The sequence below is a fragment of the Siphateles boraxobius genome, unplaced genomic scaffold (assembly GCF_051911475.1).
Source record: "Siphateles boraxobius isolate OS27281-9 unplaced genomic scaffold, OSU_SipBor_1 6, whole genome shotgun sequence".
NCBI lineage: Eukaryota > Metazoa > Chordata > Actinopteri > Cypriniformes > Leuciscidae > Siphateles > Siphateles boraxobius.
Window position 1 is genome coordinate 4,240,186 of NW_027509186.1, and position 19,969 is coordinate 4,260,154.

Below are 19,969 nucleotides of genomic sequence, written 5' to 3' on the forward strand. Positions count from 1 at the left end.
GATCCGAATTTTTTATTACGGACGAAAGTTTCGTAGACAGTGTGCAAGCGTGAACATTTCTGATGCGAATTTCGGACTTTCGGCCTTTACCCCGCAAATCAGGCCCTCTGCATGGTGGAGGACTTGTTCACCTGTTTACAAAAGCCTTTCTAAGGTCATGAAGGCTTTACTTTGCATTGTGGCCACATCGGTGCCATGTAAAAGAGTTTTTTATAAGACTGGGCAGATTATCTCAGACGGAAGAAACAGGCTCAGCCCATCCAAGTTCCGAGAGCTTGTTTTTTTTAATGCAAACTTCCCTTAAGCAGGCCCTAAAAAATAGCCACAGTGTGTTATAAGTGTCTCCATTATTTATTTTCATTATTATGGACTTTTAGTTTGTTTTCATTCTCATCATGTGCTCCTTTGTTTAGTTTTCTCGCTGTCATTAGTTCATTTGTGTCAGCTGTGTTCTATTAATCATTTGTGTTTGCTATATAAGTTGTACGTTCATATTCATTCTCCGTTTGGTCTACGTTGCTTTAGTGTGTGTTGCCCTGCCTGTTTGTTTATTCTTTGTATCTTTGTCATTAAAACTTTGTGTTGGAGCTGAATCTTTATCTTCTTGCTTTCCTGCAACCACCTGTGAAAATAAGATTTTTTAAAAGTTATTATTTATTTGAAAAGCCTGGCTTGTTGTGCAATATTGTTTTTAGGCTTTATATTGTGATTAAGTTAAATGGTTATGTTTTTTTATGCTCTGTGGCTTTATAGTGTCCTTTCAATTTTCATTTATTTTAATTTAATTCATTTTTGGATAGTTATCCAATTTGTTTTAAAGCTTTGTTGGCAAAAAAAAAAAAAACAAACAAAAAAAAACAATTAACAACAATTCAAGAGTGACATAATCAGCTAGCAATGGTCTCAAGTGCTGCCAGATTACTGGGCCCTTTATTCTTGAGGGGGAAACTCTTCAGAAAGACATCGGGCGAGGGGTTGCATGCACATAAACAAGAGTGTGTGCAGTGCTGTAATACGATATGTTACAAAAGCGTAGGTTTCATAAAGGTTTATAAATAGCTGCACATTGAAGTTATACTATAGCTTCTGTGTCTTTTCAGTTAAAAAAAAAACTTTTTGTAAACTTTTTAGATGATTTATTATGGACTAAAAAACATAGTGAGTGACTCAAAATTATGCATTAATCCAAAATACATAACACTATACATTTCTATTTTATTTTACTTATTTTTATTCAGTAATAACACAAAGTACAACAAAAATCATATAACAAGGGGATATAGCCTATATCATTAGAGAAAAATAAAGTACAACTGATCCAAAATTAGTAATAGTCAACTCAATATTTCCCATAGACTATATATTTACTGAAGATTAGAATCCACTCTCAATCTTTGCTTTATAAAAGTGATTTCCCATCATACGGAAAAAGTTTAAAACATTAAACTTTAACCATCTATAACCACCACAACAAAAAATCACAAATATATAAACTGTAAGAAATAATCATTTTAAAAAAAGATACAATTTGAGACCAGGAATGCATTACGTAAATCGAGAGGTGAAGTAATAATTTCTGTTTTCGGTAAAGAACATGGGATGTTGCGCAAGCGCGGTCAACACAAAATGAATGAATCAGAGTCTGAGACAACTCGTTGTTCCCGAGTCAATTAAAGATTCAATCGTTCATGAACGACACATCACTAGAACACGCTGGTGTGAGTGGCAGACGAGACAGCTGCATTACTGGATTTAATAGGGGAAAATGCGAAAAAGTGAGTAAAACAAACGATTATTAGTTTAAACTAGGTTGGACCCGATATTTACCAAAGATCCAGTGATCGATCAATGGATATTGACATGCAGCCAGGAATCGTCTTTCCTGACATGTTTATGTGCCTGATTTCGACGCCTGGGGAAAAAAAACAAATTTCCCTGTGATCGCTTTATATTTTATACAATAATGATAGTTATATCAGTTATATAGTTCATATAGTCCACCCCTAAAACTTGTATACTTTTTGTCAGTAACGTTATTTATTTAAAAACATCAAATTATGCAGAATATTAGATGGTAACATTTAATTGATGACAATACAATTTATAGGGTATGATTTTACCCCTAAATTCAGCATATTGACAAAATTATACTGTAAATCCACGTTTCGCCGCCTGGAGCCGTTCTGTAGCTTCTGCAGTCTGTAAAAATATACCTCAGATTTCTTGTCAAATCTACTTGTTGTAGGATTTGCATAAAAAAAAGCTAGGAAACGTCTCGGTTACGTATGTAACCCTCGTTCCCTGAGTAGGGAGCGGAGACGTTACGTCGGATGACGACGAATGGGGTTTCACTTAGAACACCTATCGACTTCGAGTATTAAAAAACAAGCCAATGTCAAAGAAATGCCATGGGTCTGCGGAATTTGCATAGCGTATCTCCGCCTTACCTAGTGGGTATAAAAGGAGGACGCCAGCAACATGCAGAAATGTTTCTTCGCTGAGGAGCCGAGACTGAACTCAGGCGATCCCCGCGGCACAGCGGAAAGTGGCAGGAAGACGTAACGTCTCCGTTCACTACTCAGGGAACGAGGGTTACATACGTAACCGAGACGTTCCCTTTCGTTGTCACTCCGAGTTACGTCGGATGACGACGAATGGGGTTACCAGTCTAATCACGCCACCTTCACAGCTGTCTTCCAGTGCCCTGCGTAAATCTGAGATCCCTGTCGTAAGACTATCAAGGACTCCTATTTAACACAGGAATACCAAGGTACACTGGGGAGCATATCCCATAGTTTAGAGGAAATATGCAAATATAGCCAGCCCAAACCAGCCTGCAGCTCTGCAGATGTCTGTTAGCGAGGCGCCAGGCGCTAGAGCCCAAGAGGACGCCACACTCCGGGTGGAGTGGGCAGTCACACCAAGGGGGCACGGTCAACCTTGCTGCTGGTATGCCAAAGCAATGGTGTCCACTATCCAGTGAGACAACCTCTGCTTGGAGAGAGCCTTTCCCTTCAGCTTCCCATCATAACAGACAAGAGCTGGTCTGAGGTCCTGAAACACTGCGTTCTGTCTACGTAGGTGCAGAGAGCACATACTGGACAGAGCAGTGCCAAGGCTGGGTCTGCCTCCTCCGAGGGCAGCGCTTGCAGGTTCACCACCTGGTCCCGGAAGGGAGTGGTAGGAACCTTGGGCACATATCCAGACCGGGGTTTCAGGATCACGTGAGAGTAAGCCGGCCCGAACTCCAGGCACGCTTCGCCAACAGAGAATGCATGCAGGTCCCCTACCCTCTTGATAGAGGCCAGTGCAACCAGGAGCGCTGTCTTCATCGAAAGGAGCTTAAGCTCCACTGATTGCAAAGGCTCAAAGGGAGCACTCTGCAGGGCAGTTAGAACCACCGCGAGTTCCCAAGAGAGAACGAGAGGAGGGCGAGGAGGATTCAGTCTCCTCGATCCTCTCAGGAACCTGATGATCAGGTTGTGCTTCCCAAGGACTTACCTTCTACCAAGTCATGGAGTGCGGCAATAGCGGCAACATAGACTTTGAGGGTGGAGGGAGACAGCCTTCGCTCCAACCCTTCTTGAAGGAAGGAAAGCACGACACCGGCCGAGCATCTCCGGGGGTCTTCTAGGCGAGAAGAGCACCAGCTGACGAAGAGGTTCCACTTCAACGCTTAGACGTGTCTCGAGGACGACGCTCTAGCGGAAGTGATGGTAGCCACCACCGCAGGTGGTATGGTACACCAACCTGCGCAAGAAGGCTCACTGGGGGAAAGCATATTTGCGGCCCGCATCCAGCTGTGCGCCAGTGCATCCGTGCCGAGCGTGCCCTCGGTGAGGGAATAATACAGGTCGCAATGGGTCGAGTCGTGAGAGGCAAACAGATCTATCTGTGCGTCCCCGAACTGGTCCCAAATCAGCTGAACCGATGGAGTCGCCATTCTCCAGGGAGGGGCTGAAGCCGTGAGAGCTCGTCGGCTGCACAGTTCAGGACTCCGGGAATGAAAATGGCTCGAAGCGACCTCAGATGCTTCTGACTCCATAAGAGGAGGTGGCGGGCGAGTTGCGACATACGGCGCGAGCGTAGACCACCTTGATGGTAAATGTACGCTACTGTGGCGGTATTGTCTGATCAGACTAGTACGTGTTGACCCCTGAGCAACGCCCGGAAGCAGTGCAGGGCAAGGCCTACTGCCAGCAACTCGAGGCAATAGACATGCCAAACTGCGAACCTGCGAATCCTGTGTTCCCATGGAGGAACAAGGGCTGCCTCAACAACCTTGTGAAGGCGCGAGGAGACAGGGCTAGCCCGAATGGTAGAACAGCGTACTGATATGCGCGCGCCCTGACAGCAAACCGTAGGTATGGTCTGAGTCGAAGGAGAACGGAGACATAAAAGTAGGCGTCCTTCAGCTCGATCCCTGCAAACCAATCCTGTGGCCGCACACATCCAGAAATGCGTTTGGCCAGGAGCATCTTGAACGGCAGCTAGTGAAGGGAGCGGTTCAGATGCGTAGGTCCAGCATTGGCCGTAACCCACCAGACTTCTCCGGGACAATGAGGTAGGGGCTGTAAACACGGACCTCATTTCAGCTGGAGGGACAGTCTCAATCGCACCCTTCGCCAGTAGGATAGCAACCTCCGCTCTCATGATAGCATAGCCATCGACCAAAGTGGAGCGGACTCCCCTGAAGCGGGGAGGAGACCGTGCGAACTGAATCGCATAGCCGAGCCGATGGTTTGCTCGACCCAGCGGAGCAGATAGGGATGCTCTAGGCAGGCTCCCAACTGTGCCAGCGGCGTCAAGAACCACAGACGTCCCCCAGGTGGTGCAGCGAAGTGGAATGACCGGCCCAGACGTGGACGGCATAGCGGCCCGGTGTGGGGGCAAGGTCATAACCGCACCCTGACAGAGGAGGCCAGGGAAGGACCAGCGTTCCACGGGGGCCTGCTCTGTCAGGGGTCTGGCGACAGAGGGGGACGGGGCGAAGCGGTCCGTGGACGGCACGCCGTGTCAAACGCCTCTGTGACAGAGGGGGACGAGGAGAGCACGGCTTGTGGGCGGCGCTCTGTGTCGTCCGAGAATTCTGTATGCTCAGAGACGAGAGAGTCAGCTCTTTCTGAATAAAGATTCTTCCCCAGCCCTCCACCGGGGAAAGGAGTGGCCCTGCTACCAACTCCTGGAAAGAACTGAGTGTCATCTCTGAGCAGCCCTTCTCAAAAGTGCCGCTTAACCCGGCGTTTAGCGGGGAGCGGGGCTGGAGAGGGCTGTGGCATCCCCCCTACGGTCTTCCAGAGCCAGGCCCGGGTGAACGGGCGGGGTTGCAACCGTGGGAGGGCGCCTTCGGCGGTGAGCAGACTGAGGGATCTGAGCAGACGGCGGGGCCGTCGGGCAGAATAACCTCAATTTGCTCACGGGCGGTTGAGAACTGTTGGGCAGAAGCACTCAACCGCACCGCCGAAGAGGCCGACCTGGGAGATGGGGGTGTCGAGCAGACGGGTCCGCCCGACATCGTGCACATCAGAACGGTCAGCCCCAGACTGGTGAACATCACCTGACTCCGAGAGCGTACGGCCACTTTCGTCGCTCGGAGAGCAAGGTCAGTAGCAGCGCGCAGCTCACTGAAGAGCCTCGGGTCAGTCCCGCCCTCCTGCATGAGCATCTGGGTCAGGTAGACCAGCAGAATGGTCATGGGATGCAGTGAGGCGGCTGCCTGTCCTGCGGCACAATAGGATTTCGCCACAGATTAGTGTAGACTAAAAGAACTACAGGCTTTGGACGGGTGCTTAGGATTACGCCGGGAAGCACTCTGAGGACACAGTAGCATGGCAACAGTTTGCCGTGGACGCGGGTCGGCGGCCTCACCCAAAAACCAATCGTACCGGGAAAGCATGGCCGTCATCTCCGGATCAGACTCAGGCACAGCCGTATGCACACCAGAAGGTGGCAGCTGTGACGAGTCATCATTTCCAAAATAATCAAGCCCACCTAGTGATGCTGCTATAGAAACAGCATCATCCTCTTTAGCTTCAAATGAAAACACACAGGCCACCCGAGGGTAGACTCGTGGAATCATCAGTTCACTAGCGGGGCACCGTCATTAAAGAGGGGGGGCTGGGGCGTGGACACAGAGTCGGCGCCTTGTTCCAGACCAACACCCTCAGGTCACCCTGGCCACCAGCCGAAGATCGGGTGGTGGATGAGGGGACTCTCACTCTTGCGAGTTCACCGAGTCTCGACCTATATATTACGCGATGATCACGTTCCCAGAGAGAACATGAGTCATCCACGAGCGCTGTTCAAGCATGATCAAAGCCCAAACACACTAGACAGCGCTCGTGCCCATCAGAGTCCGATACCAGTCCGCTGCAACCAGAAATGCACGGGCGAGCCGTCTTTAAAAAGACGTGCCACGTGCGTGCTCTTTTATGAGAGGAGAAAACATTTCCGCGATGTTGAAGCGCACAGGGAGACACACACACACTGGCAGATCACTGCACAGATCAGCAGGCACTGTGAGCTCGCTGCAGATCGCCGTCACACCAACACCGGAGAGAGAAGCTCGTCTCGTAGAGCGAAGTCAGAGATGGCTGTGTAGTGAAGAAATACTCTTGGCTCCGAAGCGAAAACATATCTGCATGTTGCTGGTGTCCTCCTTTTATACCCACGAGGTAAGGCAGAGATACGCTATGCAAATTCCGCAGCCCCATGGCATTTCTTTGCCATTGGCTCGTTTTGTAATACTCAAGGTCGATAGGTGTTCTAAGCGAAACCTCATTCGTCGTCATCCGACGTAACTCGGAGTGACATTGAAAGGGAACTATTTTTCTCCGATATTGCTTGTAGATTTGACAAATGATTAAAAAACAAACAAAAAAAAAGCATTGAATTAAATGTGATGATTTAAAGTTTAAGACTGGCAAAAGTATTTGGTTACACATTACAATAATGTCTCGTTTCTTAACTTTAGTTCATGCATTGACTATAAATTAACAATGTTGTTAATGCAAAATATCTTTACAGTATTAACCTTTGATAATGTTAGTTAATAAAAAAATCATTTTAGTTCACGGTGCATTAACTAATGTTTACAGATACAACTTTTGATATTAAAAATTTAGTAAAAGTTGAGATTAACAATAACTATGATTAAACAAATGTGGAAAAAAGTATTTTTGGGGATTTCTACCTACCCCCCCTTTAACAATACGAACTATTACAGGAAAACACATAAACGAAAAATAAATCATACTTACAGATTGTGGCCCGTAAACAACAGCTTCTGTTCTCAAAGTTGGAACTGCTCCATCTTTCAGCACAAGCCGTTGTGCGAATCCTGCATTGAACTCGTCAAGATTGTGGAAGCTTTCCTCCATGTGCAGCACAGAGAGCGAGATTTGGGTAATAATTAACCATTGATCCCTAACTCCCGCGACCCTAGGAAGGCTGAACAAAGTGGACCTGCAATCCGGGCACTGATGAAAATAACAGCGTTTCGACGACATTGCGGCGGCAACAACACTCCTATACCACAATAACTCTTCTCCAACGCAATATAAAATGACCTCGCCCCCCTTATTTCGTATTCTCGGAGGAGGGGTTTATGTAAATAATGGGATATGCTGACATCAGCAACCCCGGAGGAATGTCGTGTAGTCCAAAACCGGCTGTTTGCTGTAGTCCTTAGGAATTGATTTCTTTAAAAGCAAATATCTCCGTTTGCTTTGAACTTTGAGTGCTGTAACTTTGCAGATGTTGTTTATGCTCAAACAGCAACATTACACACTAACTAAAGTTAGAAAAGTGAAATCGTGTTTTACCACCCCTTTAATGTTAACAAATGAAACCTTGTTATAAAATGTTACCAAGTTTTCCAATCAATTTAGCTTTATTTACAACTTACAGTGTAGTTGAACCCTCTTTCACTTTATGCACAGAAGGGACAATCCTTGCTCCTGGATTTTTATCACTGAGTGTACTCATTTTCCAATTTGATTTTAGGTTGTGGTGTATCCGCCAACACAGTTATTTGTCCTATGGAAGACAACACTCCATGGGATCCTGTGAATCAGGCAAGAGATGGCAGTTGAAGGGCCAGTTCAAGTTGATCAGGTTAAGAGCTTGACTGCATTGCTGCTCAGCCGTGGAACAGATGGATTGGCATGGCTGCAGAACTCCACTCTGAGGGCTACAATGGGGCAAAAACATACCGCATACTAGCCGGCGAAAAGATTCAAAACAGGCAAGCTCCATCAGCACCTGCAATAATATCAGAACACATTTCCCAAATAAAATGTGAATTGTATTGTTGATCAAGATAACTCTCTTGACACATTAAGAACTTGCTTTCTCACCCTGTACTTGTGCAGAATAGAAGCAGCCTCTCTTTGATCAGAAACAGTCAGCCAGATGTTTGGAAAGGATGTAAGATTATAGCTTAGACCTCTACACATTTCAACCTGGATGGGCTCACAAGGTGAAGCTGAGAAGAAAAAAAATAAATACGAATGTGATTCTTCAATGAGAGTGACTTTTGACTATTAAAAAAGTAACTTTTTAGCATGATATTTCAGTTCAAGGCTTTTCATTATATGGTCAAGTACAGAATGTTTGACAATAAATATGTCACATACTCTCTGTCTTTAAATAATATTATCACACAATACATTAAAATGGGAAACAACACAGTTACACATTTATTATTTTTTATTACGCTCATTCCTGCGTAATAATCAAGAAACTTTACTGCCGTACCATGAGTCCAGCAGGCGCAATGATATGACGCAGCGCAGTTGACGGAAGGTACCTATTTTCAGGCGCTGCGTCATATTGCGCCTGCTGTACTCATGGTATCATTATTACGCAGGAATGAGAGTATAGTTCCTAGCGATATCAGCCTAGAAAATCACAACTTTACATTTTCCGTCGGTCTTAGGTAACTCACTTAGGTAACTTAGGTACTCACGATGTAACTACAGAAGTGTCAAGTTTTAAATAGGAAAAATATCGAAACACTTTGGTCATTTTTTTTTTAGAAATGCTAATGGTCTTGTCCACTTCAATGATGTATGCTAAGCTATGCTAAAAGTGGTACCGCCAGAACCGGAGATCGGCTGAATGGATTCAAAAACGGTAAAACTCAACAGTTTAACTCTGGGGGAGTTGTAAAATTAGCCTATTTCCAAAAAAAGTGGAGTATCCCTTTAAGAATGTATAAGCTCCGCCTTTCACTTCTGCCCTATGGCTGCAGGTCTGGAACTGTCGCTCTTCAGCTTGATTAGGGCTGGACAATAAATCAATATCAATATATATCGCAATATTTTTTTTTTCGATAACGGTGATATGATTTTTAAACACATTTTCGATATTTCAATATACATAGCAGCATTTGTCACTGACTGACGTTAGGCGCGCAGCCGTCAGAAAGAGCAGAACACAATTGGCTACTTTCCTGATGACGTACATGACGTACACCACAGACACGCAGCCACTGCTCAGAGCAGCGGATCTCCAACGCGGCAAGTTTCAGCCACAGAATGAGCGCCCATGACCGCAATGCAAATGTGACTGAACGAGCTTCCACAAGTGAGGAGAAAGCATACGAAATAGTTGATAAGAGAGGAAAGACTAATTCAGTGGTATAAATTCAGTGGTGTTTCGGTGTTTCAGCATGCTGCAAAATGTGCCGGAGTGTGACTACCGAGTCCGACTAGCAGCGGGAACACATCAAACAAGGATCAGGAGATAGACTGTGCCGATGCGCGCGTCCGAGGCCAGGAACGTCGAGTCCACACTCTAAAAATAGCTCACCGCAAGTTCTAATGAGCAGGTATCGCTCCCTGTGAATGTCCTGACGCGCACACACACACGCACACGACGCGCAGAATCCAGTTCTCTTTCTTTAGCGCTTGAATAATAACACACACATTTATGCCAAAATGTCCGTTTTGTCAATTGTATCCTCACAAGAACAGTCTAAATGAGTTAAATAAAATCTTAAATGAAAGTTAAGGGTAGCCAAATGAGAAAATTAAATGCGTAAGATCCTCTCATCAGCGACAGATCTTAAAGGGACAGCAGCCAATTCTGCCTGTCAGTTAAGTTAACCAAAGAACAAAGGGGAACAGAGCAAATTACTCACTGATCTTGTCTAAAGAACGTGTGTTTCTTTAATAAGGATTAATCTATATTTAATTTATAATTTATGCAGTTCAGACTATTTGATAACCTTATTCAATTTCTGTATATTTCAGTTTTATTTACACACAAAATATTAATGGTGAACATTTTTGACTTTATAAAATGATTATCTCAAGTACCAAATGTTGCACAAATGTTATGGCAAATGTAAATTTAAAAACAGAAATGCATTGCCATTTTACATATTACATTGTCATTTTGCATATTACATTTCAAACTGAATATTGCTACCCATATGCTTTCATAGTCTTGTAGCAGGTATTGAGAAGAGAATATTATTGTTATGATGGGTTATTTCATTGCTTCATGTAGTTTGTTATGGTGCAGTAGCGAAAGACTCCAGCAGATTTCATAGACTTGGCAAATTCATTTTTCAGAAGATTGTAGGAACAGACATCTGTTATGGGCGTTCTTGGCAGTTTTTCTGAGGCTTCTATATTGTTCATATCGATATCGGAATTATATCGTATCGACCGAAATTAAGAAATATATCGTGATATAAAATTTGGCCATATCGTCCAGCCCTAACCTTGATAATGTTGGCAGATACAGGCCTGTTGCTAGCGGGGCAATAGGTTGTAATGATTCTAAGGGCCCCGAGCTTTAGGAGGGGTCCCCTGTTCAACCGAGGGGTCCTACAGCAACAACCTGCACTGGGACTTACGATATCAAAGCCATGGCCCTGGGTGGATACTAGTATCTGAAATCATTCTGATTGATGAATATAAAGTACATAAGTATTAATCGCACATCAAATTTGGTTGAGAGATTACCCACAAAAGATCATTTAAAGTCATTATTGTGTTAAATGAGAAAAGCATGAAATAGATCAAAAATTTTATTCAACAGAACTTAATACACAAAACCTTTTACGCCATAAGTGTGAGTAAATGATGACTTCAATTTTTGGATGAACTATACCTTTAACTGGGTTTTTTATTAAAATGTAATAAGAAATTATTATTTTAATGAAATAATATTCTAAACAAGGAACTAAAACTGCCAGTAGGTGGTGCTAAATGTCTGAATGAGTCATTCATTAATTCGATTCATTCAAATAGCAGATTCATGCAGGAATGAAGTAAATATGTGTGTTTGACTTGAAGTGGTGCTGCACAGACTGATCGGTGTATGACATCAAAGTACAGTGAGAGCGATTCAAAAGCATTCAGAGCCGTCAGCTCTCTAATCGCTATCGTGGTACTTTGATGTCATGCACTGATCGGTCTGTGCAGCACTGCTTCAAGTCGAACAAGCCTGATGTCTCACATGATGAACTGGTCATTGAATCATTGGTTCACCCGACTGATTCACTCAAAACACTAATTCAATCAGAAAAACTGTTTTGCTTGCGAGATTCACAGTCATTCTGCTATGGCTTTATAGGAATCAAAAACAGACAATATTGTATATTATATTATTCTATATATTCTAGAATATTACATTATTCTAAAATATAACACAATATTAATTTCTTATTTATTGATCTGTTGTATAAAATCAGTATCACATTTGTGCTCGTGCTATTTGGAACAAAAACTAACAAGAACTATATAATATGATATAAATATGAGACAAAAACTCATTTTTGTCCCAATATCTTGAATTTTAGGGGCATAATGTTTGTCACCATCAACTGTATGAAATGTCACATGACTTATGTAGGTCTGGGGCGGGGTGGTTGCATTAAATGAATTAAAAATTGTAAGGCATTTTTTTTTTTTACCCTATCTAATTTATTAAATAAATGCATTGCATCGACAGCCCTAATGTAAATGTATATATAGATTCTCACTGAAAGGAGGGTAGGTAGAGTTAATGCAGTCATGCTCATCTGCACCATCTGCGCAGTCATTCCATCCATCACACAGCCAATCCTGGTGAAGACACTCCCCAGTGCCACAGGCAAACTGTGTTGGACTGCATGTTCCTTAAAGCAGAAAGACATGATGCAGTGCAGCTTTACAAACTTAGAGGTTCACAAAATGTTGACAAAAATTTAAATTGACAAAAGCTGTGGAGTCTTGTGGTACTCACTTTCTGAAAGAGATATGGCCTTAAATGATGCATAAAAACCACTGTCAGCAACACCGTCATCTGCCACAAACACAACAGTCATCACAGGTCCAGAAGAGGTAAGATCGGGAGGCAGGGCTGAACCACAATACCTGCATAGAATGATAGTGGTGCATAATATTTTGAAGTAAAGAATTCATTATAAAAATGCAGAAAGGACTGTGTGATGGTTAGGATTAGTATGTCAGAAATACTGTGACTTCTTTTGCTTCTGTGTTAAGTGTAAGACCTGTGTGTGTTGAGGAATGGGAGTTTATGTACAACAGGGTAACACTTTAGAACATGTCCATCATTAATGAATAACGACACAGGTGAGTAACGCACTATTAACATTCTACTGTTAGCTACTATTAACTAACAAGAAACTGATTAACAAATTAGCAAGTAATAGCACTCAGTCGGATGAGGTAATTCAATATTAATTTTTTTTTTCATACATCCCAGAGGACTACTAAGAACTACTATATACAGGTTCAGAATTAATGTTAATATTGCATAATATAGAATTAATTCTAAAGTAAAAGTCATGGTAACCCAGTAGTAATGACTCAAATATTACCAAATCCTTTAGAATGAATTACTAAATATTTGGATCAGTATTCTAAAGTAAAAATCATGAAAATCATAAAGTGAAGCCAGTACTCCCTAAAACCTTACAAAAACCTTAAAAGCGTACAATGATTTCAGTCATTACTAGAGTGTTATCATGTTTTTCACTTTAGAATAACCCAATTCTGGGTTTGGAGTGTGGCAGGGTAAACTTGTATAGAGGTAATGGGGGACCATAGCTAATATTGTTACTGCAGAAATGCATCATCACAGTCTGTAAAAAGGATAAATTGCTGTCATTCTGCAACTGTTTAATTGCTCCAGTTCATCAAATACAATTATCCCTGAAGAAATGTCATTTAGCTGCTCTATAACACAATTAAAGTCAGCTTCAGGATAATGCCCATAATGTAGTGATGAATTTTAGAAAAAAGTTTTGAAAAAAGCAGAGAAAGAAGTGAAGTATTCTTACCTCCCCAGCACAGTGTCAGGAACTGTGTCTGTACTGTCGTAAACCTCCACATAGTCAAACTCACAGACATCCTGCGTTTCCAGACTGAAATTCTGAAAGCTTAGTCTAACAACTTGTCCATCTTTCACAGATATTTGCCACGTACACAACTATAAGAGAGCGGTCAAACATTATGTAGCAGATATAACTTAAATAAATAATATAATAGAAACAATCAAGCAACAGAAACAAATACTTAATAGCTTGCCTACTGAACCAATATGTTAATTGATCAGTGCACAGCCAGGTTGGCAGGACTGGTCAACAGCTCCATATCTAATGCTTTCCACTGTCAAGTCAAGTCAAGTCATCCTCATTTATATAGCGCTTTTAACAATGTAGATTGTTTCAAAGCAGCTTTACAGAGATAAAGATATAATTTAAGGTAACAGAGATTGGTTTGGTTTTATAGTGGCTCTTGAAAAATGTTTTTTCCAGCTAAAGTTAGTTTTGATTGATTCACTTCCGTCTAAATGATAGTTTGTTAATAAATTAGGGGCCGCTAAGACGACACCGTTCTCTCTAAACAGACTTTAAACTCTGGAAACGGCCTGGATCCGGCAGGCTGCGGGAAAACCTCGGGATAAACAAAGACACTAAAATTAGCGTAGATGCCATTCTTCTTATGATGTAACGAGTACATCAGGATTTGAGGGAAGTGTTCCCAGTTCCGGCTGACCTAATCTAAGCAACCTAATATTAAATTATAGAAGTCTATAGAGTGTTATGTGAATGCTAGGTCAAAGAGATGTGTTTTTAGTCTAGCTTTGAACTGACAGACTGTGTCTGCTTTCCCGGACAATGTTAGGAAGATTGTTCCAAAGTTTTGGTGCTAAATAGGAAAAGGATCTACCGCCAGCAGTCGATTTAGATATTCTAGGTATTATCAACTGGCCGGAATTTTTAGATCGCAATAGACGTGATGGACTATAATGCGTTAAGAGCTCCCTCAAGTACTGCAGAGCTAAACCATTTAGTGTTTTGTAAGTAATCAGCATTTTTTTTTTAATTTATACGATGTTTAATAGGGAGCCAATGCAGTGTTGACAGAACCGGGCTAATATGGTCATACTTCCTGGTTCTGGTAAGAACTCTAGCGGCTGCGTTTTGGACCAGCTGTAGTTTGTTTATTAAGTATGCAGGGCAACCACCCAGTAGAGCATTACAATAATCTAGCCTTGAGGTCATGAACGCATGAACGTCCCGGGTTACGTATGTAACCCTAGTTCCCAGAAGGGACGGACGCTGCGTGAAATCGCAGTGGGAACGCCTTCAGCGTGACGCGTCTGAAGCATGAATGAAATCAGTCAATGGAGAGAATGAGCGTACGGCGAGTGACGTCATCGACCAGGAAGCTATAAATATCCCCTGAGTACACAACACGCCAGCTTAAAAGTTACTGAAGCAGCGACCCAAGGGGATGCCGAGAGTATGGCAGGACACGCAGCGTCCGTCCCTTCGGTGAACTAGGGTTACATACGTAACCCGGGACGTTCCCCTTCAGGGACTACCGCTGCGTGAAATCGCAGTGGGAACGCAATACCCACATCCCCATACGACCAAATCCCCGTCGTGTGTCATTAGGAGACACAAACCGACGAGAGAACCTGAGCCCCGGGAGTGGAGCTAAGATCGAGGGAATAAAATCTAACGAAAGTGTGCGGTGAGGACCAGCCTGCCGCATCACAAACGTCCTGAAGAGAAGCTCCTGAAAGAAGAGCTGTAGAAGCAGCCATACTCCGGGTGGAATGAGCCCTTACAGCCAAAGTGAAGGCTGATGGGCCGAACCATAAGCAACTGGGATGGCCTCGACCACCCACTTGCTCATCCTTTTTCTAGATGCAGGACACCCTTTCTTAGGTGACCCAAACAGACGAACATTTGTTCCGATCTCCTCCACAGGGCAGCTCTGTGGACGTAAGCATCAAAACCCAAACTGGGCACAGCAAATTAATTTTCTCCTGGTCTGACGTCAGAAAAGGCGGAGGACAGAAAACCTGCAGAACTATAGGTCTAACTGAAACAGTTGGAACCTTAGGAACATAACCTGGTCTCGGAAAGAGAAAGGCCTTAACCAACCAGGAGCAAATTCCAGGCACGAGGGAGCCACCGAAAGTGCTTGAATATCTCCAATTCTTTTTAGAGATGAGATAGCGAGAAGAAGGATAGTCTTTAGAGTAAGAAACTTTTCCGAAACTTCCTCGATGGGCTCGAAAGGAGCAAGGGAGAGACCTTCTAAGATGACGGCCAGATCCCAAGCTGGTACCCTTGTGCGAACTGCAGGCCTCAGCCTCAAGGTGACACGAAGGAAGCGAGACATAAGCGGGTGTTTCCCGAGGGAACCTCCACTTGAAGGGGTGTGGTAAGCAGCTAAGGCCGCCACATACACCTTCAGTGTGGAGTGGGATAACCCTGTGGAGAGACGGTCCTGCAGGAAATCCAGGACTGTACCAACCGGGCAGTTAACTGGGTCCTGCTGGCGCTCTCCACACCAAGAGGTGAAAAGTTTCCACCTCGCGGCATATAACTTCCTCGTGGAGGGAGCTCTGGATCGGAGGATGGTCTCAACGACCTCAGCCGAGAGACCAGAATCTATGAGCTGGGCCCCCTCAGAGGCCAAGCCCACAGCCTCCATAGCTCTAGACGGGGGTGAAGGATCGACCCACTCGCCTGAGAGAGCAGATCTCTCCTGATCGGTATCTCTAGGGGAGAGCCGTTGAGGAGAGACACTAGGTCCGCAAACCATACCCGGGCCGACCAGAACGGGGCTATTAGCAGGAGACTGAGCCCGTCCCGGCGAACCCTCTCCAGAACTCCTGGGAGCAGAGCGATCGGGGGAAAAGCGTACAAGCGTGACCTCGGCCACGGATGTACCATCGCATCCAACCCCAGCGGGGCTGGATGGCTGAGAGAGAACCACAGCGGGCAGTGTGATGTTTCTCGAGAAGCAAATAGGTCTACCTCGGCAAGACCGAAATGTTTCCATCGGAGTTCCACCACCTCGGGGTGAAGACTCCATTCCCCGGGCCTCGGCCCCTGTCTTAACAGGATGTCTGCCCCCTGATTTAAATACCCCGGGAGATAAAAGCTCTCAGAGAAAGAATTTTCCCCTGGGACCATAGAAGGATCTGACGTGCCAGTTTGTAAAGCGGGCGAGAACGCAAACCCCCCTGATGGTTGATATAAGAAACCACCGATGTGTTGTCTGTCTGGGCAAGAACATGGTGGCCCCTTAGGTCTGGGAGGAAGTGTTTCAGAGCCTGAAACACCGCCAACATCTCTAGGCAGTTTAAGTGCCACAGACGATGATGGTCCTCCCACAGACCCTGAGCCCACCCGTGAGAGAGGCATCTGTCATTAGCATAACGCGACGACAAGGAGCTCCTAACACAGGGCCTTGGGACAGAAACCAAGGATCTTTCCACATGATCAGGGCGTGATGACACCGTCGCAAACTCACGATCATGCGAAGCGGATTTCCCCTCGGGGAGAATCCCTTGGTCCTGAGCCACCACTGTAACAGTCTCATGTGCAAGAGGCCAAGAGGTATCACGTTGGACGCAGCTGCCATGAGACCTAGCAGTCTCTGGAACTGTTTTACAGTGGATGACTGGCCTAGCTTGACCTGATCTACTGCAGCGAGAATCAAAGCAATACGAGCAGGTGACAATCGTGCCTGCATCGTCGTTGAATCCCACACTACACCTAGAAAAGTGGTTCTCTGTAATGAAGAAAGAACACTCTTTTTGGCGTTGAGCCTCAGCCCCAGTCACTTGATATGAGCAAGAACGACATCTCGGTGCCGAACCGCCTGTTGTTCCGATTGAGCTAGAATCAAGCAATCGTCTATATAGTACAGAAAGCGGATGCCCTGTAACCTCAGCGGGGCTATAGCAGCATCCGTACACTTCGTGAATGTTCGGGGTGACAGTGCTAGGCCGAACGGAAGAACCCGATATTGGTACGCTTCGCCCCCGAAAGCGAACCTCAGGAACTTCCTGTGTTGAGGGAGGATAGATACATGGAAGTAAACGTCCTTTAGATCTATCATGACAAACCAGTCCTCGGATCTGATTTGAACATCCCCAGTGACAGACACAGCGCCCTGTAACGTACTGGCAGGGAACAGCTGGTCTGGGCACTCCACAACCCTCCTCGGAGGGGGCGAGCGTCCCTCGGGAAATCGCTCGCCGAGTCTCTCTACGCCCTGTGAAGGCAGGGTTAGTAGAGCAGACCACTGAGGGCATCGGAAAAGACAGGGCACCGTGTTCTTGTGCAGTGAACTCAGGTCTTTCACGATAGGGACCACCCTCAGAACCCTGACGTTCAGCACGTCAGGATTTTTTTTTTTCGATGAAGTAGTATCCTAACTCCCTGCTGGGTGGGGGACCCATTCCGCCAGGAACTCTACTAAGGGAACCAGCCTCTCGAGGCTGGCCTCCGGATGAACATCCCGAGTGACAGACACAGCGCCCTGTAACATACTGGCAGGAAACAGCTGGTCTGAGCACTACACAACCCTCCTTGGAGGGGGCGAGCGTCCCTCGGGAAATCGCTCGCCGAGTCTCTCTACGCCCTGTGAAGGCAGGGTTAGTAGAACAGACCCCTGAGGGCATCACGAAAGACAGGGCACCGTGTTTTTGTGCGGTGAACTCAAGTTTTTCCCGATGGGGACCACCCTCAGAGTCCTGACGTTCAGCCCGTCAGGACTTTTTCGACGCGGCCTTTCTGGCGACAATGACTGTCCTCAGATCAGTCCTGCCCCGAGAAGGCCGCGCCGGAGAGCACCCCGCCTCGTCCCTCCAGTTTCTCTGCAGGGGGGCACGAGACGTGACACTCCGCTTCTGCTGTGCTCTCTTTTTGAAGACGAACTCGACGAAAGACTTTGCTCTGGTTGAACATTCTGCGTGACAGACACAGTGCCCTGTAACGGCGCACCGGCAGGGAACGACTGGTCTGAACACACTAGAACCCTCCTTAGAGGCGGCGAGCGTCCCTCGGGAAAGCACTCGCCAGACCCTTCTACGCCCTGTTTCGGCAGGGTTAGTAGGACGGGCCCCTGAGGGCGCCGGGAGAGACGGGGCACCCTTAAGGGAGGTGAACGCAAGTCTCTCTCGGCGGGGACCCCCCTCAGATTTCCTTTGAGCAGGTCGGCCTGAAAAGCCTGCATAAAAGTCATCGTATGCAAACATGCAGCCGCCTGCCGAGCCACCGAGTAAGCCTTCCCCACCAGCACAGAGGTATATATATTTATTTATTTATTTATTTTTTGGTGGAAGAGCCGGTGCTTTAAGTGAAGACGATGAAGCAGGAGAGAGATAGCTCGCAAGCGTCTCCTCCGCCTACAGTATCGTCACATAACCAGCAGATTTAGCACCAACAATGTTACCATAAGCATTGGACTGATTTGTGTAAATTCGGCTTGAAACCGGTCTAACCCAGGTCTTTGAAACCTCAGCATGAGGATCTGGGAAGAACGGTAAGCACCGGCTAGAAGGTTGAGGTCGTGCAGACAGAAATCTATCATCTAGATTGCTTTTAATTCTAGAAACCTGTCTATCAGCTGGCCACTCGATACTGTTATTTTTTTTTTTTTAGCTTTTCAACAGCCCGAGATAATACATCCATCAAACCTTCTTCATTTGCAGTATAATGTGATAAACTAGTTTTCTCTGATAATAAACTTTCGACATCCAGCTCCTCAGAACTGGAAAATCTCAATTCAACATCATCATGTGCCTCCACCCGGGCAGAAGTAACCGCCGCAGCGCGTGCTTCCAGAGCCGGGTGAGAGGCACTAGATCTCGTCGGAGATAGCTGAGATAGGGCGGAGCCCGTCTCAACGTCGCCAGCGAGATCCATCTGCGAGCCCCAAGACAAGCGCCGCCGCTCTGCCTCAACAGAAGCGGGACCCGAGCCTCGGGGAGCTCGCAGCAAATCACTCTCCTCGAAGAGCGATCGCCGCGAGCGCAGAGTTCTCAAGGGAAAACGCTCGCAATGCTGACAATCGACTCCCTCGAGAGCCGACTGGGCATTGCTGCACTCCCAAACAAGCCACACTTAGCTCGTGTGAATCCCCACCCGTGATGTGCCGAGTACAGGGGGAACACACTTATTATACTGCTCGCTCATATTGGTTTTTTTATATAAAATATATATAGTGAAAACTCCTGACAAAACAGACAAACACAATCGACAGATTCAGACACACACAGAGCTGCTGAAGTAACTAAAAGCTGGCGTGTTGTGTACTCAGGGGATATTTATAGCTTCCTGGTCGATGACGTCACTCGTCGTACGCTCATTCTCTCCATTGGCTGATTTCATTCATGCTTCAGACGCGTCACGCTGAGGGCGTTCCCACTGCGATTTCACGCAGCGGTAGTCCCTGAAGGGGAACTAATTGTTCTGCATTTTTCATTGAGAGCATATGACGCAAATTAGATATATTTTTAAGATGAAAAAATGCGGTTTTACAGAAACTAGACACGTGACTTTCAAATGAAAGATTGGTATCAAAGAGCACACCCAGGTTCCTAACCGACAACGAAGACTTGACAGAGCAGCCATCAACTGTTAGACAGTATTCTAGGTTATTACATGAGGAAGTTTTTTGTCCAATAATTAGAA

General features: G+C 45.4%; 1 protein-coding gene across 1 annotated transcript; it reads right to left on the reverse strand.

Annotated features, from left to right (window-relative positions):
- Positions 1 to 7,912: 7,912 nt before the first annotated feature.
- LOC143715690 (membrane frizzled-related protein-like) lies at positions 7,913 to 13,613 on the reverse strand. Its single transcript, XM_077207450.1, has 6 exons — positions 13,581 to 13,613; positions 13,301 to 13,449; positions 12,241 to 12,371; positions 11,999 to 12,133; positions 8,358 to 8,485; positions 7,913 to 8,262 (listed from the first exon to the last, which is right to left on the reverse strand). Exons 1-6 carry the CDS (start codon positions 13,611 to 13,613, stop codon positions 8,038 to 8,040), a joined length of 801 nt encoding a protein of 266 aa, XP_077063565.1. The 3' UTR covers positions 7,913 to 8,037.
- Positions 13,614 to 19,969: the final 6,356 nt, after the last annotated feature.

Excerpts from the sequence above, each read along its gene's own strand:
- LOC143715690 (XM_077207450.1), bottom strand. The coding sequence starts at position 13,613 with ATGGAGCTGTTGACCAGTCCTGCCAACCTGGCT. Across the intron at positions 13,450-13,580 it reads CCAGTCCTGCCAACCTGGCT|TTGTGTACGTGGCAAATATC; the intron begins GTGCACTGATCA and ends GCTCTCTTATAG. Across the intron at positions 12,134-12,240 it reads GGCCATATCTCTTTCAGAAA|GAACATGCAGTCCAACACAG; the intron begins GTGAGTACCACA and ends TTCTGCTTTAAG.